The 22,683-nt window shown below is 43.5% G+C and overlaps 1 protein-coding gene across 1 annotated transcript; it reads left to right on the top strand.

Moving 5' to 3' along the window:
- Positions 1-7,786: 7,786 nt before the first annotated feature.
- Positions 7,787-17,801, top strand: TUBB1 (tubulin beta 1 class VI). The gene is made up of 5 exons (XM_069751227.1): positions 7,787-7,841; positions 8,254-8,485; positions 13,834-13,942; positions 14,023-14,133; positions 15,623-17,801. The coding sequence occupies exons 2-5, from the start codon at positions 8,429-8,431 to the stop codon at positions 16,717-16,719; spliced, it is 1,374 nt and encodes a 457-aa protein (XP_069607328.1). The 5' UTR covers positions 7,787-7,841; positions 8,254-8,428; the 3' UTR covers positions 16,720-17,801.
- Positions 17,802-22,683: the final 4,882 nt, after the last annotated feature.

Here is a 22,683-nt window from a genome sequence, read left to right as displayed (position 1 = left end):
TCCCAAGGATTGGCAGCGGTATCGTGGTTCTTGCATAATAGTAATTTGGACACTGAAGTAGTAAAATTTCTTTTGGTACTTTTGGAATTTGTGCTTACACACAATTGTTTTACATTTAAAGAACAGGTGTTTCTACAATTACAAGGAACTGCGATGGGGGCGGCCTGTGCCCCCTCATACGCGAATTTATTTTTAGGTCTTTGGGAACGTGACATTTTTCAGTGCTCTTCAACTCCAGGGGTGGATAAAATCCACAACTGGATAAGATATATCGACGATATTATGTTCGTCTGGGAGGGCACTGAGGATGAACTCAAGGACTTAATGGCACATCTTAACAACAATGATCTAAATATACATCTAACCTATTCCTTTGGTCGTAGGGTCACGTTCTTAGACATTGATATATCAGTTAACCATGATGGCTCAATTTTTACAACTATTTTTAGGAAGCCTACCTCCACCAATTCACTATTACATGCCGAATCATCCCATTTGCCCTCTACTATTAGGTCCATTCCGGTGGGTCAATACTTGAGGGCAAAAAGAATTTGTTCTACCGAGGATGCTTTTCAAACTCAAGCATCAGATCTTTACTCTAGGTTTCGTGAGAGGGGGTATGGCCATCGACCCATTCGCCATGCCTATAAAAGAGCCTGTAATGTGACAAGAAACCAGCTTCTCTATGCGAATAGGGATAAGAAACCTCAATTTGACAAAGTAAGATTGATTACTACGTTTAATGGCCAATGGGAAGAACTAACAAAAATCATACAAAACCGTTGGGCCATTTTGTTAACTGACCCCATTTTAAAGAAAACGTTGACACCTAAACCACTCATAACAGCTAAAAGATCAAAAAATCTGTCTGATCTACTTGTGAGGAGTCATTATGGTCCAAAAAAATCTATTCAGATGAATCCTTTTGGTGAGATACAAGGTTTCTTCCCCTGTAAAAAATGCAAGGCTTGTGCGAATACTGTCAAGAGTAAAGAATTTCATAACTCTGACAAATCACGCACCTTCTTAATTCGTAAATATCTTACTTGCACATTGCAGGGAGTAATCTATCTGGCTTATTGCTCTTGCAATAAATCTTATATTGGCATGACTACTCGGGAATTCCGTATTAGAGTACGCGAACATATTCGCGATATAGAAAAATCCAAAGATGCAAAGGAGAATGAACAACTAAAAACCTTAGCTAGACATTTTAAGGCTGTTCACAATTCTGATGCTAGCAATCTTCGGTTTATGGCAATTGACCAAGTATCTTTAGGCATTAGGGGAGGGAATTTGTTCAGAGTACTATCTCAAGTGGAAAGTCGTTGGATTTTCAGGCTGAACACTTTGGTCCCTTATGGATTGAATGAGAGCCATGGATTCGATTCCTTCCTTTGAAATGTTACTTACTATGGGTATATATATGTATAATTATTTTATTTTATATCATGTCCGTTTATGGTTTTATATTTCTGCTTTTAGGTTTTATATTTACATTTTGTTTTGTTTTCTTAGATATATTTACTTATACATTTGAGTGATCAATTTGTGGTTGTGGACGATGTGAGCGGGCCTTCTGTGAAAAAACACGTTGGATTGAAGGACTATCAAGCATAATTTTTAATATTATATAGTGTTTACTCTAGGTGTTTATAACTGATTATATTGTAATCAATATGGTTGCACTCTATTATTTAATTATTAACAGTTGTATGGTATATATAATTCTCACCTTATTGATTTTGTATGGTCTTATTGTTTGGCCTATCACTATTTTTTCATAATTAAATATGGCTTATTATATATTTATATTATTGTTTGTATAATTGTTTCTATATATATTTAGATTTATTTATTGGCCATATATTTGGGGTATCCTGTATGGTTTTATATGATTAAATGTTAGCACATTAGATGTAATATGTGATTAAATTATAGTACATTAGATTATAGTACATTTGATGTAATATACACCATCTAATGTTGTTTTACAATTGTGATTCAATATGGATATTGTTTATATATATTGTGTAGTTTTTGTATATATATAATTGATATGTTATAATTATGCGGGTTCTTCATCTCTGACAGTACTAGACCAGCTCCCAGTGTTTTTATATATTCTTGCCCACATACCTATCAGTATTTATACTGTCTCGGGTATAGCGTTAAAATCTGGGCAATCATTTCCTGTAGCCATTGTTATGGTATGGATTGCCGTCTAAGTCCTGCTTTTCAGCTAGTGCGCATGCCCAGAGATTCCCGAGCCCGGATGTTCCCGATTCGCTCATGTGACGCGCCGGCGTCCCCCGCTGCTAGGCAGCGGTGGATCGCTTGCGCTTCAGGAGCGAAGGAGGAAGTGTCCGTGTGGGGCCGAGAATATTCGCGCATGCGCCGCACATCGGCTGATATCATTTTGCAATAGGACTCCCTCATTGGTCCCCTAGTACCATATATACGGATGTGAGATCAATAGTAAGCCACGCCTCCTGAAAAAGATCGGCGAAACGCGCGTCGAGGCGCCAGGTGGGGGTCCAGGTCCTTATTAGAAAAGTAAGTTATATTGGGCATATTAGTTATGTTATTACCAGCACTATCAGTGGAGTCATTATGCTGCACTTGCAGCCTGCTCACTAAGTTTCCCAGGTGCTATAATTAGCACTATGGTTTAGCGTAGAGGTTTATAAATAACACTGCCCTTTTAAGTGCTTTTCCTTAAAGGGCCAGACATAGCATTCGGGTTCTTATGGTTTATTGCTAAAACTGCCTTTTGTACAAAACACTTCCATATAAATACAAAAACCGTCGCTATGGTCTGGGCCTTCTAACAACATATATTGAATGTGTTTATGTTATGGAAATTGTCATTTATTATGGACCTGTTTTTTGTTCCCCTATTACACCTGTTTGGTGTGTGGTACTCTATCCTCTCATATGTGAAATTTTGAATTTTGTAATAAAGTATTTATATTTTCATAAAAAAACTCTTTGCCTCATTGATTAAGTTCACAATTGGGGTTTTTGTGGTATAAGGTGTAAAGCTGCAGCGGAATCCACAGTAGAAACCGCGATAAATCTGCAGGAAAAAACGCAGCGGTTTTGAACTGCGGATTTATCAAATCCGCTCTGGAAAAATCCGCAGCCCTCACAGATATGTGTGCACATACCCTCAAGTACAATGCACCAAATGAATTATACCAATGAATTAGCAAACGCATTACATTATGTTTCTAGATGGTAAAGCAGCAGATGAGACAGCAAACAGAGGTGGGAAGTTATACCATAAGAGTCTATTGCAGCAGATGAGACAGCAAGCAGAGGTGGCTGCAAGGAAGGTCTGGGATGATTGCTGTGGGGGCAGCGTGGAGGGTCTGGGATGATAGTTTTTCTGCACAAGCGTCAATCTGTGTTTTTATTCCCGTCAGTCACATCAGGACTGGAGCTCCCCACAGTCCGGCACACAGGGCAGTCTGCGCTGGGAATGCAGAGGTGTCGGCTGCGCGTTAAGTAAGCGACTGATGGGGCAGATTGGAATAACGCAGGGGTGACTGGGGCACATTTCCCACCTAGCTGCTGGTACTGGAGCACTTTTTACCCCCCCATTTACTCCCCACACTGATTATTATGGGGTCTGTTTTTATAGATTGGAAAACAAAACACGTCCATACAAGCAGAACTTTTTCTTCGGTTACAAACTATCCAGTACCCAGACTGTCACCATAAGGGCTCGCACCATATAGTCAGCCCAAGTGCGGCGTAACAAGACATCGGATCGCACCCAGACTAATGTTATTCTATGGGGCTGCGCATACGTCCAATATTTATCCTAAGAAAAACTCTCAGCAAGCCCGATTTGCTTCCAATGCTCAGGTCTCACTCGGACATACACGTCTATGAGTCCGTACAAAACATCGGACTGCACTCGGATGACATCTGACTGCAGTCTGATTTCCACAGACTGACAGAATGGAGAACTTTTTTTTTCCATGTTCTCATCTGAGAGATCATCCTTAGATCTGATCAGACTAATCACACTCTGATCAATTTCCCGCTTCCATTTTCATCACTGATGTAGCGAAGAACTGATTCTGTTTGTCCGCTCCTAAAACAAACAGACAAACTGAATGTCCGAACAGACGGACATGTGACCAAAGTCCTACATGTGCGTCTCTGTAGGTCTGGAGAGTGTTTTTGAAATGTTGGAAAATTCGAGTTCTCCGGGTGCGCTGTTAATAAGTTATGCTTCTACTTTATTATTTTCCCAAACTGAAATAAAGAGAAATGTTCTTTCCAGTTCCAGGGCTGCATGTGGCTGCAGCAGGGGCGTAGCTAGGGTTTTGGTTCAGGGGGCGAACCGCTGACGATCTTTCTGATGGAATCGTTCATTTTTCCCCTCTTTTCCATCTGGCCCAGACCGACACGACAACTTCTTCCAGCCAGGACTCGTCTGCAGAGAAAACAACAAAGACACATTTCACTTTTCACATTCCAGCCCCATCAGCATCTATTCCCAACCTGCGCAAACTCCTCATCCTACTGATACCCCAATACTGAGCTGCTGCTGCCGTATGTGTCCCTATTACTGCCCCTGATACCCCAATACTGAGCCGCTGCTGCCGTATGTGTGCCTATTACTGCCCTTGATACCCCAATACTGAGCCGCTGCTGCTGTATGTGTGCCTATTACTGCCCCTGATACCCCAATACTGAGCCGCCGCTGCTGCTGTATATGTCCCTATTACTGCCCCTGATACCTCAATACTGAGCCGCTGCTGCCGTATGTGTCCCTATTACTGCACCTGATACCGCAATACTGAGCCGCTGCTGCCATATGTGTCCCTATTACTGCCCCTGATAACCCAATACTGAGCCGCTGTTGCCGTATGTGTCCCTATTACTGCACCTGATACCCCAATACTGAGCCGCTGCTGCCATATGTGTCCCTATTACTGCACCTGATACCCCAATACTGAGCCGCTGTTGCCGTATGTGTCCTTATTACTGCACTTACTGTGTGGTTCTCTGTGCCTTCTAAATTCTAAAGCAACTCTCTATAATATAGTAAGGCCGGGTGCAAGTGCCCTAGAAAACAGTGCCCATGTTTTGCCCCCTAGAAAGTAATATTGCACTGTGTGCCCTTTTGATAGTCATAGTAACCTGAGTTTCCCTATAACAATAAGTGCCCACTTAACATTGAATAATGTCCTGAGTCTGTCCCCCTGTACAGCTATTTTATACACAGTATAATGCCCCCTCACTGTATAATACCACCCACACCGTATGCTGGCCCCCTAATAGCCCCCAAACTGTTTGATGGCTCCTACACTGTAAGATGACCGCCTCACTGTAATCTCCACACTGTATGATGGCCCACTAGATAGCCTCCATATAGTATAATGCACCAGATAGTCCTCAATATAGTATAATGCACTCCCCATAAGCCTCCATATAGTATAATGCACTCCCTATAGGACTCCATATAGTAATGCACTCCCTACACTATATTGTATAATGCTCCCACGTAGGCAGACTATAGCATAAGGCAGCTCCCATAGGCAGACCCTGTAGTATAAGACAGTACCCCATAAGCAGATTCTGTAGTATAAGACAGCACCCCATAGGCAGCCTCTGTAGTGTAAGGCAGCACCCCATAGGCAAACTCTGTAGTATAATGCAGCACCCCCATAGGCAGACTCTGCAGTATAAGGCAGCACACACCCCCACAGGCAGACTTTGTTGTATAAGGCAGCACACACACCCACAGGCAGACTCTGTAGTATAAGGCAGCACACACACCCACAGGCAGACTCTGTAGTATAAGGCAGCCCCCATAAAGAAAAACAATACTCACCTCTCTTCTTCCTGGTTCCTGCGCTGCTCCCTATCATCTCTGGACCGCGGGTGCCGAGCAGTGCCGGTGACGTCAGACGCTGACAGGGGGATGATGGGAGATGGAGCGTAGCGCTCCTTCCCTCATCAATGCAGTCAGCTGTATTGGCTAAATGCCGGTACAGCTGACCCTGCGATGACAGGCGGGTGGCCCACTGCTGGCACCTTACCCCTGCCTGCCTAAGGGCCCCACAGCAGCAGAGCAGAGAGATCGATTCTCCCTGCTCTGCCGTAGAATGTAACTGTATCGGCACGCTGTGCATGCCAATACAGTTACAGTAGCGTAGCTCCGGGTGGGCCTCCTCTGAGCACCGGGTGCAAGGCGATGGCCCCCTCTGCCCGCCCGGTAGCTAAGCTACTGGGCTGCAGAGTACAAGTGTCCTATCTCCATCTACTAATGCGAGCGGTCACAGTAGGGAGAGGGGTTATTACAATACAGAGAGAATGGTGAATGTGAACACAATGCAGGTGGGTGACCAGGAGACAGCACCGGGACCCTTTATATCACTGCCCGATACTGTAGGAACAGCAGAAACATCTTCCCTATTGTGCAGATGGAAGAGAATTATGTAATTTCACCTTCAGAGGGTTTTGGTATGCTGTTACCTTACTTGTCCAAGATTAGAAAAACATTGCACCTTCTAAAAATAGTGCCACCCCTATTCACAGGCTGGTGGTATTGCAGATCAGCCCAGCTAACATCAATAGAGCTAAACTGCCATTCCACACACAACCTGCAGACAGGTGTGGCGCTGTTATAAAAAGAACTGTGTGCAGCGCAGGAGCCACCTAGTGGCTAGAACGTAATGAAGCGATGAAACAAGGTTCTTACTTTCTCTATATTTTATATTTCATGTTCTGTCCTCCTTTACTGTCAGCACAAACCATTTACTGCAGCGTTACATGGCCCCTGAGGCCGTATGTTCATAACTGATCATCGGGTACTCTGATCCCTGCCCAAAACCATCAGTGCTGACATGGATGGCTGATAACATTGAGCAGTACCTTCTCCCCAATTACAAGCACAGAACTTCTCTTGTGCTGCCTCTATCTTCTGGAATTCTTTACCTTCTCCATTACTTAGCCCAAACTTGAATCTGTCTGATCCTTCGAACCCGCCATATTTATGTTTACCGATGGCCGCTGCTGGAAGATTAATCGTTGATCACTGGCCGTAGTATGCCTGCTGAGACAGGGCTATAGTACAAAAGTCATCTTAGTTTCTGCGGACAGATAATGATGGACAGGCTGTGATGGGACCTCATAAGACAGTCCTTAAAGGTGTTATCCCACGCCTTCGCTCACTTCCACATGGGAGGTGAATGGTGCCAATGGCGTTCCAATCCCGAGATGTGTAGGCGATCATCAGATATTGGGCAAGTGTCCAGTTCATTACACATCTGCTGATCATCTCGATAGGAGTGTGGGGTCATCGGCACCGCTCACCACATAGGTGCATGATATCCCCTTTAAATGTTTAAGACAAACATGGCAGCTTTCCATTGACCCTGCTGCGGAGCTTCAGCTCTTTTGAAGAGATGGCAGAGTTGCAATACCACATATGACCTGAATAAAGGCGTGGCACTGTTTAAGGTACAAAGAAGCGATAATGACATAAAACTACATTTATTAATGAAACCTTTCTTGCTCTAGTTCAGGCACTGACCCTGCTGCTGCTGAACACCCAAGTCCAGATGTTTAAACTTGTAGTTCTTTCCTATACAGTAAGCCAATAATCCACTGATTTGGACATTTTACCATTAGACACCCTTCCTTGTGTGGCCTCTGCATTCAGGGACAGTAGACGGCGGCGGGTGGTGTTATATTCTCAATAACTGGTGTGTGGAGGGAGATAACGCTGAGCTGATGACGTGGTTTGGCTTGTGGACATCTCCTCTCCTGTGGTGACTCCATTCCGAAAACTCCGCAAAGTTACCCTCTGCTGCTTGGTAAGACCCTTCTTACATATTCTATTCTTCCAGTTCTTGGTAAGACCTGCTTATGAGAAAAATGACTGCCATTATAGCTTCTATGGTGCTTGCCACCCATCTTTCTAAGACTCCTGAAAATAAGATCTGCCCTACTGTAGTGATGAGAGATTGGAGGATGGCTCTCTGCATGTCTGGATAGATTTACCTTTCAGGACTCTGGGAAAGTAGACCAGAGCCCCAGTGTGAGTTCTAATGGTGGCCATATTGGCTGCAACTCAACTTTTCCTATAAAAAAAAAAATAAAAAAATTAAAAAAAATTTTCTAGGAAATATATATCATATATACATAATATTATATAATTTATTTTATAATTATTATTATTTATTTTTTTAACTGTTCCAATCCTCTCCACCCTTCTGTATTCGGTAGGTGATGCCCACTGACACTGTGGATGACATTCCTCGTTCTGGACTCCCCCCGCTTGTGCAGAGATAATAAGGCGTCCGGTGACGTCAGCACCAGTATATAATCTCCTGTGAAGTTTTGCGGCGTCACAGTCTTTGAACCACAGAACCAACCTGAACGTTCCTCCCCGGAGTCCAGGATGCGTGAAATCGTCCATCTGCAGATCGGTCAGTGCGGGAATCAAATAGGAGCAAAGGTGAGTGATGTCCTATGCCCAGCACCAGTGATGGGGACAGAGGCGGTCTCATCTGTACATTATACCATTAATACAGGGATGGAGGCTTTCCTGGTGACTGCTTTCTCAATATTTGTAGTGGACACGGATCTAGCAGAACTAAGCTTGTTATGGGACTGTGTTTGTCACCGAGTAAACTCTTGCAGTTAAGATAAGCCTGTCGGTTTAGGAACACGATATCAAACTCCACTCTGCTACATTTGGCATCTGGATCTCCATTATGCTGGCTCTTGGCTTCGCATATTCTGTAACTGCTCAGGAAAGTGTGTATGGGGTCTGTGGGTCAGGAAATGCTCCTTTGAATCACCATATCTTTTTTTTAACCCCCGAAATGATCATTGGTGGGCTACCCAAAGAGGAGCAGTACCCCCTACATTCACATCAATGCCTCTCACCTAGATACCCACTATCTGTACTGATACAGGAGCCTTAGTTTTTGCTCTCATACACATAAGAGAGTTATCATCTACTATATACTTGTCTAAGGGTCACTTCCGTCTTTCTGTCTGTAACGGAAATCCCAAGTCGCTGATTGGTCGCGGCAAAATGGCTGCTACTTACTCCCCGCAGTCAGTGACTGCTCCATACTCCCCTCCAGTCAGCGCTCACACAGGGTTAATGGCAGCGCTAACGGACCACGTTATGCCGCGGTGAAACGCACTCCGTTAACGCTGCTATTAGAATTAGGTTTGGGCTTCAGATTCTGTTCTTCTTCTGGGAGACCATCCAAGATGTCTGGTTGCAGCTTACTCCGTTCTCCCCCCCAATGAAAAATCATCCGACAGCTAACCAAGATGATAAATGCCTGGGCATCATCTGTGGAGGGAGTTGGGTGACCACTTTGGATCACTGTCAAGTCCTGCTAAAAAAAGGGGTCTTAAAGAGTAACCGTTGCTTTAATTTTGATTTCATAAATCAATAGTGCACATGAAACTGAGCTACTCTGTAATATAACTTATCAGAGAAATTTGCTTCTTTCTCTGCATGGTTTGATGGTAAAATCCATATTCAGTGAAGACAGATTTGTCCATTACTGAGATAGGAGATGGCAGTTGGTGCTTATGATATTCTATGAAGGAAAGAAGAGGAGCTGGAGGCAAACACAGACATTCTGCTGCAAGTTCTCCTAAACAAGTCACAATTCTCCATAGAACTTTATGAGCACCAACGGTCATCTCCTATCTCAGCAATAGGAATGTCTATCCTCACTGAAGACACATCTTACTCATGAATTGAGAACTTTGAGACTGAATGATTAGTCCAGGAGAAGAAGCCAAATTCTCTGCTAAGATATATTCCAAATTCTTACTTTCATGTTTGCTATTGATTTATGAAACAAGGAGTAACTGTCTTAACTTTAAGGTATATTAGTCTTTACTGTGAAGAGAGATGGATTTATACACAGCTGTATAGGAACGTTTGCTCCCCTAACAGTATAAAGGAAAAACAACACCTTTAGTCATGTCACAACACCTGTTTAAAGGGTTCAGACGCCTGTATCAGACCATTCATGTCCGCAGAATGCACAAGTGATTGGAGACTTTCAGTCCCCATTACCTTTTGTATGTATCTATTACATCTCACAAGTTTACAGGAAGTTTTAGGTTTCATTCAGCTTGGAGTGTTGTATATCGGTACGACGGCCGACAGCAAAAGGATGAAAACATGCGGTAAATCCTCATTGTTCAGTGAACACAGGTGGATTTACCTGCAAGATTAGCACACAGTGAAAATACCCTGCGTCCAAAGCGCTGCCACATCTGGATCGTGGGAACGTAGCCTAAATTGTAACTACAGACATGAGATGTTTCTTCACACATCCTAACTATTCAATTGAGACCTGCAGAAAATCTGTGTGCATCCAGACTCTGGTCCCTCTGCCTTGTGGAGAAACTAGAATATGTATATTATTATACATGTACAGCGGGTACGGAAAGTATTCAGACCCCTTTAAATTCTTCACTCTTTGTTTCATTGCAGCCATTTAGTAAATTAAAAAAAGTTCCTTTTTTTCACATTAATGTACACTCTGCACCCCATCTTGACTGAAAAAAAAACAGAAATGTAGATTTTTTTTGCAAATGGAAAAGAAAAACTGAAATATCACATGGTCATAAGTATTCAGACCCTTTGCTCAGACTCTCATATTTAAGTCACATGTCCATTTCCTCGTAATCCTCCTTGAGATGGTTCTACTCCTTCATTGGAGTCCAGCTGTTTAATTAAACTGATAGGACTTGATTTGGAAGGGCGCACACCTGTCTATATAAGACCTCACAACTCACAGTGTATGTCAGACCAAATGAGAATCATGAGGTCAAAGGAACTGGCCAAGGAGCTCAGAGACAGAATTGTGGAAAGGAACAGATCTGGCCAAGGTTACAAAAGAATTTCTGCAGTACTTAAGAGCACAGTGGCCTCCATAATACTTAAATGGAAGAAGTTTGGGACCACCAGAAGTCTTCCTAGACCTGGCCATCCAGCCAAACTGAGCTATCGTAGGTGAAGAGCCTTGGTGAGAGAGGTAAAGAAGAACCCCAAGGTCACTGTGGCTGAGCTTCAGAGATGCAGCAGGGAGATGGGGAAAGTTCTACAAAGTCAGCTATCACTGCAGCCCTCCACCATTTGGGTCTTTATGGCAGAGTGGCCCGATGGAAGCCTCTCCTCAGTGCAAGACATATGAAAGTCCGCATAAAGTTTTCTAAAAAAAACACATGAAGGACTCCCAGACTATGAGAAATAAGATTCTCTGATCTGATGAGATAAATATAGACCTTTTTGGTGATATTTCTAAGCGGTATGTGTGGAGAAAACCAGGCACTGCTCATCACCTGCCCAATACAATCCCAACAGTGAAACATGGTGGTGGCAGCATCATGCTATGGGGGTGTTTTTCAGCTGCAGGGACAGGATGACTGGTTGCTATTGCCATTGGAGGAAACATGAATGCAGCCAAGTGCAGAGATATCCTGGATGAAAACCTCTTCCAGAGTGCTCTGGACCTCAGACTTGGCCGAAGGTTCATCTTCCAACAAGACAATGACCCTAAGCACACAGCTAAAATAACAAAGCAGTGGCTTCAGAACACCTCCGTGACCATTCTTGACTGGTCCAGCCAGAGCCCCAACCTAAACCTAATTGAGCATCTCTGGAGAGACCTGAAAATGGCTGTCCACCAACGTTCACCATCCAACCTGATGGAACTGGAGAGGATTTGCAAGGAAGAATGGTAGACGATCCCCAAATCCAGGTGTGAAAAACTTGTTGCATCATTCCCAAGAAGACTCATGGCTCTGCTTCTACTCAATACTGAGTATTGAGTCGGGGGGGGGGGGGGGGGGGGAGGGTCAGTCAAGATGGGGTGCATAGTGTACATTAATGAGAAGAAAATGAACTTTTTTGAATTTACCGAATGGCTACAATGCGCAAGAGTGAAAAATTTAAAGGGGTATGAACACTTTCCGTACTCACTATATATCATGTTTTAACCTTGATTACAGTTTACGATACGATACGATACACTTTATTGATCCCGTGGGAAATTATGGTATCACAGCAGCACGACTTAAATCATAAAAATCATAAAGGAATTACATAGTTGACATGACAGTTTGTTGACAGAAGAACATTATACATTAGAATAGGACATACACAACAAGTGAACTGAAATGTAGAGAAATAAGTAGACATTCACCTTGGTGGTTTAACCCTAATGTTATTGTTGTACATTCCCATGGCAGTTGGCACAAACGATTTCCTATATTTTTCCTTCTTACACCTCAGGAGTATAAGCCGGTTACTGAAGGTGCTCTTCTGTAAGTTTTGTGGCAGCCACTTTTCCTCAATGAAGTAAAGTGCTAATTCAACAAAGTTGTTAATGCTTTTTTTTGGATAGGAAAGTGTTGCCACCATCCATAGTAAGCGGTCATCCTCAGAATACTATGAGGCAGTAGTGTGGCTGTAGGTGGTAGGTCCACATGTGGAGACAGTGTACGATGTATGGAATCCTGCACTGTTGGGAGCTTGAAGCTATTCTATATGTCAGGAAAGTGCAAACGAGGGAATGAAGGGGCCTGGCAGGGCTGGTAGCTGAGGGAGTGCCCCACACTATGGGAGAGACTGATAAGAGGACATGGGCAGGTCTGCCGAATGGAGATGAAGATAGCAGTCTTCCACTACTGCAATGTTCTTCTTTCCTGAGCTGTCAGAAAACCGCAGCCTCTTCCTTCTGGATGGGAAGAAGTTAGAATGAGGTCTCTAAAAATACTGAGCTGCAAATGCTCCACGCACCCCTCTTAAAAGGGCTACCCGGTAGACAGAGAAAGACAAGGTTCGAGCCATCAACCTAAAACAGTGTCACTCCCACCCTATAGACATCAGAGAAGAGGACTACAGATGAACCCTGCGCTGTCCCCTTGCTTATTTGCATGGCCTTGGCTCATATCAGTCATTACTTTATTAGGAGTCTTAAGGTACCTTCACACTCAGCAACTTTACAACGAGAACGACAACGATCCGTGACGTTGCAGCGATCTGGATAGCGATCTCGTTGTGTCTGACACACAGCAGCGATCCGGATCCCGCTGTGCCATCGCTGGTCGGAGCTAGAAGTCCAGAACTTTATTTGGTCGTCAGGTCGGCGTGTATCGTCATGTTTGACAGCAAAGCAACGATGCCTGCAATGTTTTACATGGAGCTAACAACCAGCGAGAACGATAAGTGAGTCGCCGTTACATCACTGGATCGCTCCTGCATCGTTCAGCTGTTGCCGGTGTTTGACGTCTCTACAGCGACCTAAACAGTGACGCTGCAGTGATCGGCTCGTAGTCTATATCGCTGCAGTGTCGCTGAGTGTGACGGTATCTTTAGGCTATGTGCACATGTTCAGGTTTTTTCGCGGTAAAAACGCTATAAAAACTCATTAAAAACGCATACATTATGCATCCTATCATTTAGAATGCATTCTGCATGTTTTGTGCACATGATGCGTTTTTTTTTCCGCAAAAAAACGCAGCATGATCATTAATTTTGCGGATTTTCTGCGTTTTTCCCGCTATTCTATGCATTTGGGGAAAAACGCACCAAAAAACGCGAAAAAATGCATGCGGATTTCTGGCAGAAATGTTCGTTTTTTGTCAGGAAAATTTCTGCAAGAAATCCTGACGTGTGCACATACCCTTACAGTAGGACATAACTTTATCTACATTGTGATAATGACGCTGTACAGGAGGGTTTCTGGGTGTTGATGAAGTGTGTGCTCGCTCTTACACCGAGCGGAGATCCTTGGTGACCTCTATGTTTCTCTGTAGTTCTGGGAAGTGATTAGTGATGAACATGGCATCGATAATGGAGGCAGCTACAAAGGCGACTCCGACCTGCAGCTGGAGAGGATCAACGTCTACTTCAACGAGGCGCATTGTAAGTATCCCCTCTTGAAGTACTCAGCCTCTCATTGCCAGGGATTGTTTCCAATATTGTGCTCTGCCTTTCCTCCATAGCCCAGAAGTACGTTCCTAGAGCCGTGCTTGTGGATCTGGAGCCTGGCACCATGGACAGTCTACGCTCCAGCATTATTGGACCTCTGTTCCGTCCTGACAGTTTCATCCACGGTAATGAAGATATATACATACACGACACCTTATTGTAGGTTTCATACTTTTAAGGTTGAAAGAAGACACAAACCAAGATTAACCTACACCCTAACATGTCAATCCAGGAGAAGGCAAAGACCCCATGAGGCAGATGCCAATTGCTCTATATTATCAACATTAGGGGAAAAATTCCTTCCCGACTCCACATATGGCAATCAGGCTAGTTCTCTGGATCAACCTCCCATCACAGAATCTAGTACCCATAACATATCATATTATATTTATCAAGAAGGGTATCCCGGCCCTACCTGAATACGTGAATGATGGAAATAGAAAACAATACATGACTGTAGACCGGATACATTTACTTAGGGTCCACATGTGGAGGTCTGAGGTGAATGTGGTAACATCTTATTGATGTCTTGCAAACTTTGTCCCATATAGTCCTTTGGACTATATAGACCAGGAGTGTACACCTTACAGCTAGAGAAGAGCGAACGTGCTCGGATAGGGTGTTACCTGGCCATGCTTGTGTGCCAATTGAGTGACTTCGACATGCTCAAATAATATGTTCGAGTCCCCGCACCTGCATGTCTCGCGGCTGTTCGACAATTGCAACACATGTAGAGATTCCCTGTTTGTTAGGCAATCCCTGAATGTGTTGCGGCTGTCGAATAGCCACAGGGACTCGAGCTTATTATTCGAACACATCGAAATTACTGTGTCATACATCGCCCATGGTATAACTCAATGCATATTTCCAAAGTTCTCCATTAAATGGGTATCCCTGCCTCTTACATCTATCTGGTAACTGCAGGATCTCCATAGCGATGCACTTTAGAGAGATGATGTAAAAATATTACAATGTCTCCGTCTCTCTCCATTGTCATTATTGGGAGTGTGTCCATAAGGCAGGACACACAGATCTGGCTTTCACTGTCTGATGAAGTCCACACTAGTCGCATGTCTCCTAACCTGAACTCAGCAGCCTCATAAGTATATAGGAGGCTGAGACATTTGGGCTCGGACATAGCTATGGTCTAGCCGTCTAGACCAGTGTTTCCCATATTCCAGTCCTGAAGGCCCTGAACAGAGCATGTTTTCCAGACCTCCTTAGCATTGCACGAGTGAGAGAAACCTGTGGCAATTTCTGATGCATGGATAATACTTCAATCACCTGTGCAATATTAAGGAAAACCCTGAAAATATGATCTGTTGGGACTGAGGACTGGAGTTTGGGAATCATTGGTATAGACCAATGTTGTCCAGCCCAAACTTGAGTCCTCCAACAGATCATATTTTCAGGATTTCCTTAGTATTGCACAGTTTCTGATGCCTTGATAATACTTCCATCACCTGTACAATACTGAGGAAATCCTGAAAATATGATCTGTTGGAGGACTGGAGTTTGGGAAACACTGGTCTAGATTATGATGACAGTGGTCCTTGAACTTTTAGTATATAGAGTTGATAAACATTGATAAACATCCATGTTTTTATGTAACAGGTAACTCTGGAGCTGGCAACAACTGGGCAAAAGGCCACTACACCGAGGGAGCCGAGCTGATTGAATCTGTGATGGATATAGCGAGAAAAGAGAGCGAAAGCTGCGATTGTCTTCAAGGATTTCAGCTGGTGCACTCTCTTGGAGGAGGAACCGGATCTGGAATGGGCACGCTCCTTATTAACAAGGTTCGTGAAGAGTACCCAGACAGGATTATGAACACCTTCAGCATTATGCCCTCCCCCAAGGTATCCGATACAGTGGTGGAGCCTTACAATGCCATCTTGTCTATCCACCAACTGATTGAGAACACAGATGAAACCTTCTGCATTGACAACGAAGCCTTGTACGATATCTGCTTCCGCACACTGAAGATGTCCAACCCAACATATGGTGACCTTAACCATCTGGTGTCCATGACAATGAGTGGAGTGACTACTTCTCTGCGATTCCCTGGTCAGCTTAATGCTGATCTCAGAAAGTTAGCAGTCAACATGGTGCCTTTCCCTCGTCTGCATTTCTTCATGACTGGTTTTGCTCCTCTAACATCCCGCAGAAGCCAACAATATAAAGCTCTGACCGTGCCTGAGCTAACCCAACAGATGTTTGACTCTAGGACCATGATGACTGCCTGTGACCCACACCATGGTCGCTATCTAACAGTGGCCGGAATCTTCCGTGGTCTAATGTCCACCAAAGAAGTGGATGAACAGATGTTGGCCGTGCAATCCAAGAACAGTGCCTACTTCGTGGAGTGGATTCCCAACAACGTCAAGGTTGCAGTGTGCGACATCCCACCCCGTGGTCTCAAGTTGGCTTCTACCTTCATTGGCAACAACACAGCCATCCAGGAAATCTTCAGACGGATTGCTGAACAGTTTTCAGCCATGTACCGAAGGAAAGCGTTCCTCCATTGGTACACGGGAGAAGGCATGGATGAGATGGAGTTTACCGAGGCAGAGTGTAACACTCATGACTTGATAGCAGAATACCAACAGTACCAGGAGGCCACAGCCGAGATGGAGGACTATTTTGAAGACGAGGTTGAAGAAACAGAAGTAGTGCAAATGACAAAGACAGTACAAAAGGTTTACATGTAGAAGACCTTTAAGATTTGGTGATAAGCTCTCAGTACCACTTGAACTGCAATAACTTGGGTCTCATTTAGATGGCCATAATGCAGTTGCAAGTCCTGGCATAATCATAGGACTATTGAATGATTAACAGTATTACAGATCCCAATGATGTTCTTAGTACAGGACATATAGCTTGCAACCGTATGACTGAGACCTACGTCAAAGGCCACATTCAGACAGCCTTTTTTTCCCCTTGTATGTATTCCAAAAAAAAGAAGAAAAAAAAAGATTTTTCTTCTGTGTGCAGGAACAAATTTATATCAGGGTTTTCTTTTTTTTCGTTTTCTTTACCCCCAGACGCATGAACAGTCCCGTAGATTAGAATAAGTACATGCTTTGTGAAAATCATGAATGTTTGAATGAGGCCTATAGGTTTTGTGGAAACTGGACTTTACAAGGTCTAAAACATAACTTATTACTCACCCTGTATATTATTTTCTGCATATAGATAAGATCTGGGACAGGTATTTTGTAGGCAAAAAGTGATCACTATTGATGAGCGAATATACTCGTTACTTGAAATTTCTCGAGCACGCTCAGGGGTCCTCTGAGTATTTTTTAGTGCTCGGAGATTTAGTTTTTCTTGCTGCAGCCGAATGATTTACATCTGTTAGCCAGCATAAGTACATGTGGGGATTCCCTAGCAACCAGGCAACCTTGACCTTCGTAAGCCATGTTCACACGTTCAGTAGTTTACATTAGTATTTTAACCCCTTAATGACCGGAGCTTTTTTCAGGTTTGCGTTTTTGCTTATCGCTGCCCTCATTCCCTGAGCCGCACTCTCTCGGGTTATAGCTTGCAAAGTGGTGTATTTATTCACATGTGTTTGACATTCAAATATATGTACACATACAGCAGGATAAGAAAAAAAAAGTGACGTTTCGACCCAATTCCGGGTCTTTCTCAAACTCATGAGCAGATTTCCACAGATTGTCCGCCAGCCTTGTGATCCAAGAAGAGCTGCAAGAGAAATGCTTGTTGTAATATGGAAGGGCACTTATTTAACTTGTCTGGCTCCAGCAATGACTTTGCAAAAAAAAAAGAATTGTGCAATTTTCTGAGAACCATAGCGTCTCCATTTTTCGTGATCTCTGGTCAGGTGAGGGCTTATTTTTTGCATGCCGAGATGACGTTTTTAATTACAATTTTGGTGCAGATACGTTCTTTTGATCGCCCGTTATTGCATTTTAATGCAATGTCGTGGCGACCAAAAAAAAGTAATTCTGGTGTTTTGAAATTTTTTTCTTGCTACGCCGTTTAGCGATCAGGTTAATCCTTTTTTTTCATTGATAGATTGGTCGATTCTGAACGCGGCGATACCAAATATGTATGTTTGATTTTATTTTGAATGGGGCGAAAGGGGAGGGGGTGATTTGAACTTTTATAAACTTTTTTTTTTTTTACTTTTGCCATGCTTCAATAGCCTCCATGGAAGGCTAGAAGCTGGCATAGCCTGAACAGCTCTGCTATATAGGAGTGATGCTCAGATCGCTCCTATATAGCTGAATTACAGCATAGCTATGAGCGCCGACCACAGGGTGGCGCTCACAGCAAGCCGGAATCAGCAACCATAGAGGTCTTCAGGAGACCTCTGGTTGTAATACCGATGCATTGCTGATGCCCAATCACGTGACTGTGGTCAGAGGTGAGCGCATTTCTGGCCCAATGGTTGGAAGCGCTTGTTAAATGCCGCTGTCAGTTTGACAGTGGCATTTATCTAGTTAATAGGCACAGGCAAATCGCGATCCTGCCAGCACCTATTGCGGGCACATGTCAGCTGTTCAAAACAGCTGACATGTCCCAGCTTTGATGCGGGCTCACGGCCGATGGTAGAAAGGGGTTAAAACCCAAAATCAGGAGTGGAATAGTCAGAGTAAAAGTATAGTAGAAACAAGTCACCACTTCTGTATTTATCACCGACTCCTGGTTTTAGGTAAAATATTGAGCAAGTACTGATATGTGAACGTGGCCTGAGGGTATGTGCATACGTAGAATGGTCCTCTGCGGATTTTTCCGCTGCGGATTTGATAAATCCGCAGTTCAAAACCGCTGCGGTTTTTCCTGCGGATTTATCGCGTTTTCTATTGCGGATTCCGCTGCGGTTTTACATCTGCAGTTTTCTATTGGAGCATTTGTAAAAACGCTGCAGATTCCGCACAAAGAATTGACATGCTGCAGAAAATAAAACGCTGCGTTTCCGCGCGTTTTTTTTCCGCAGCATGGGCACAGCGTTTTTTGTTTCCCATAGGTTTACATTGTACTGTAAACTCATGGGAAACTGCCACGGATCCGCAGCAAAATCCGCAACGTGTGCACATAACCTAAAAGTGACTTTCAGAGATGCTTTTTGAAATGTCTTGCTGTTGTCAAATATTGCATGTGTAACAAGCCCAGGCTTTGTTAGGCTACGCTAATCTCTTTATAGGAAATCAGACACTAGGTTTTTTGCTATGTAATCTGAGAACAGCATGATGAAGGAACAAAGACGTTGATTTTAGTGATGTATCACTTACTCAGCTTCTTTTTGTAGTTTTGATAAAATCCCTGTTTTCCCTGCTGCAGATCTAGAAGTGTTAAGAATGCTGAGCTCTGTATAACCCTGTCCACACCACTGATTGGAAGCTTTCTGTGCAGACTCTGCATAGGCAGAAAAATGTCAATTAGTAGCGATTGTGGAGTTACACAGAACAGGAGGACTAAATGACACAAGACCACTGATGATAAAACACTGATCTTTTTATATTGATATATATATTTGATATTGAAACCACAACAAGCAGTCCAGTAAGTGACACAGTGCTGGAAACAGGGTCTCTGCTCCTACATTATGCTGCTGCCAGATTCCCTTTATATAATGGAAGCGCTGGGTCAGTCATACAGCAGATCAGTCTGGTTTTGATAAAGTGGGTGGGGGGGCTGCACATGGTGCTATACCTTCTATCAAAGCTGCAAAAAGTACAACTGTTCTACATAATCACCTTGTAGTGATATTTCTATTGTGCATATGTTAGGAGGCCAACAATTCTTTTCCATTTCCAATCTGAGAGCAAAGTTTACACTGACGCTCATGTGCCGAGGCCTCCACAACATACTGCTATTTACTGCTGACTTTCAGATTTATGCTCTTAAAGCTACTTGACTGTAAGAGGTCAGTTTCCTTTATGGCTTTGCTTGTATTTGTCTTCTTGGTGCCCAATAAAGGAACAAAATCATGTCTGGAGTAAAGTTTCAGAAGTTTCCTTAAATTGCTATACAAAAGGTCACATGGTGTAGACGAAAATTGTAAAGATGGGAGCAGCTCTTGTTCTGTGCGCGCCTTCGGCAGATAAGGAGCTTACAGCCTGTGTCTCACACAATAGGGCCTAGAGGCCAGCTGCAGGTTGGCCAGCCATCTGATGCCTCGGAATTGACATGTAACCAGATTACTTACATATTGATAATGTCACTATGCTCCATTTTCCATACATCACATGATACACAGCTTACCTCTTCTGTGCAAGACGTATAGACACGTGGGTTTATCATAAGACAGAATCGCCCACATCTATCATCTGCTATACTTCCCTTTTTCGGATTACAAATGAGACAACTGTACATAACGCTGTAAAAAAAAAAAAAAAAAAGGCTCATTCGCTTCATATCCAGAGTCTTCAGCTAAAAGCCAAAACAGATCCATCGATAGCCGTAATGAAAGTCTACTGTATGGATGTCTATGTGACGAGCTGGGGAGAGTGACAGATATAAAGCAGGGAAGGAAGCACGGTTCCCAGCGATAACAAAAGTGAAGAAAGAAAAAACAGCTTCACACTGATATCAATGCAAGTGGCACATCCTCTTCGGTTACACTCCACGTGTGCAGTGTGATAGTCATACCAGCAGGGGGAGCCAGGAGATCTCACACCACCCCATAAGTGACGAAAACACCTTTTTAACAAAATATTTATTCTAAATAAAAAGGCTGTACATTAGAAAAAAAAAAAAAAAGATGAAGCCATGTCTTCTAGGTACAGCACCACACCTGACCATGGGGTTTTACAGGAGAGCTGCACTGAATAAAGCAGACCACCAGGGAGGGGGCACTGTTCCTGAAAGGACCCTCGTTTTCAAATCCCCCAATAACATTAGGCAATCTTGCTTTTGTTATCTTGTCCCAATAGTCATCCTGTACAATGCCAGACACTTGTCATACTGCTCACCATTACCAGACTCGCATATACAGATCGGTCTATCAGTAGGATGGGCCATTTTTTGATTCGTGTACAGTCACTGTCAGTTTTTATCAGCAGGGTGGCAGCTGTGTGTCCCCCACATATGCAAAAACACATGGAAGGAGGCCAAGAAGCGGGTTCTCTTAGCAACGAGAAAATTGGATGGCGTCTGTATACTGTTCATCATTCAGCCCGGAAAGCCCACCACAGCGGTACAAGTGTACAATATTTTCATACATGCCATCAGTACATGTAATCCATAGCCAGACTAGAATAAGTGTGTGCAGGCCATGCAAAACAGACAGCAAGGACATCTGATTAAGGCCTAACAGATTTCCCTTTTGTCAAGGAGGGTTTTTTTGTTTTTTAAACTGAGATCCGAACATAACACATATATAAACAAAACACACGTGCTCAGGTGAACCAGTGCTCGAGATAAAAAAAATTGGATCAGTCTTACCAATTTAGACGGACACATGGAAATCCCTCAAATTCCATGAGGGTGGTGGTTCCAAAATGCTATGGGCCAAGGGTAGGGAAAGATACACCGCCACTGTCTTCCCTGTAAACCCTTTAAAGAGCTCCTGTCCCAACAAGGACAGGCCCCAAGTGAGCCCTGCTATGGGAACCCACCAACCAAAAATATAACCCTAAATGTCTCTCTTCCCCCTACGCGTTTCAACTCCAATGGGGGAGCATCATCAGGGAAGTTTATGCAATTAAGGAGATGCCAGTAGGTCCCTTCTGTAGTCCAAGGCAGGACAGTCCGTAAAAGTCCATACAAGTCCGTATGAGTCCGTGTCAGGTGGGTCCAGCAGTGGCTGGAAAATCCCAAAGAAATCAAGAATGCTTGCTGTGTCTGCAGCTTAGGTAAGTCCTTACCTAAGACAGTGGCAGTGTATCTTTCCCTACCCTTGGCCCATAGCATTTTGGAACCACCACCCTCATGGAATTTGAGGGATTTCCATGTGTCCGTCTAAATTGGTAAGACTGATCCAATTTTTTTATCTCGAGCACTGGTTCACCTGAGCACGTGTGTTTTGTTTATATATGTGTTATGTTAGGATCTGAGTTTTTATTTTATATTTATTAAAGGTTATGTTTTAATTAGTGGGTATCCTCCATAGCTATTCCCATATTTATCCTGAGGATATAGACAAGGCAAGTTCTTTTCCACGCCTTAGCTATTTTTGTTTTTTAAACTCCCTAAGCTTTGCAGCGTGGCCATTGTGCAAGTCATGTTGATCCCCACCCAGTATCACAGGGCAGCAGCTTTATAGTGCAAGAGTCCCAGTAACCTACATCTCAGCAATATGGAAGGATTGATGGGGGTACTTTACGTTTCAGAGGTCAAACTTTACAATAAAACTCCATTCATTGAAAAACTGGAAAGACAGGAGACATTTACAAATAATAAATCCTAATTTATTCACTCATTTAGTCAGTGTACTTCAGGACAGGAACAGCAACACGTTCAGACGGGAGGCGGCTCCGAGGGAATCTTTTTGTTCCAAGATTGATGGGGAGAATCTGAAAAGACAAGTAGCAGCAGTTATGGCACAGTAAAGAAGGGAATTGTGTAAGGGCACCACAAAGATGGTCAGAGCAGGGACAGGGGTCTCCCCACTTATGATGCCTCTTCACAAACCAGAACAGAGGTTTCTGTGTAGGTCTGGTGGACTCAAAAGATCCTTGTATTACATGGATGACTAGTCATAT

This window comes from Ranitomeya imitator, chromosome 2 (assembly GCF_032444005.1).
Source record: "Ranitomeya imitator isolate aRanImi1 chromosome 2, aRanImi1.pri, whole genome shotgun sequence".
NCBI classification, from domain to species: Eukaryota; Metazoa; Chordata; class Amphibia; order Anura; family Dendrobatidae; genus Ranitomeya; species Ranitomeya imitator.
Note: the sequence above shows the minus strand (reverse complement) of the source record. Positions and strands in the feature narration are given on the sequence as shown.

Coding starts and splice junctions, on each gene's coding strand:
- TUBB1 (XM_069751227.1), top strand. CDS start 8,429: ATGCGTGAAATCGTCCATCTGCAGATCGGTCAGTGCGGGAATCAAATA. Junction 13,943..14,022: donor CTACTTCAACGAGGCGCATT/GTAAGTATCCCC, acceptor TTTCCTCCATAG/CCCAGAAGTACGTTCCTAGA. Junction 14,134..15,622: donor TCCTGACAGTTTCATCCACG/GTAATGAAGATA, acceptor TTTATGTAACAG/GTAACTCTGGAGCTGGCAAC.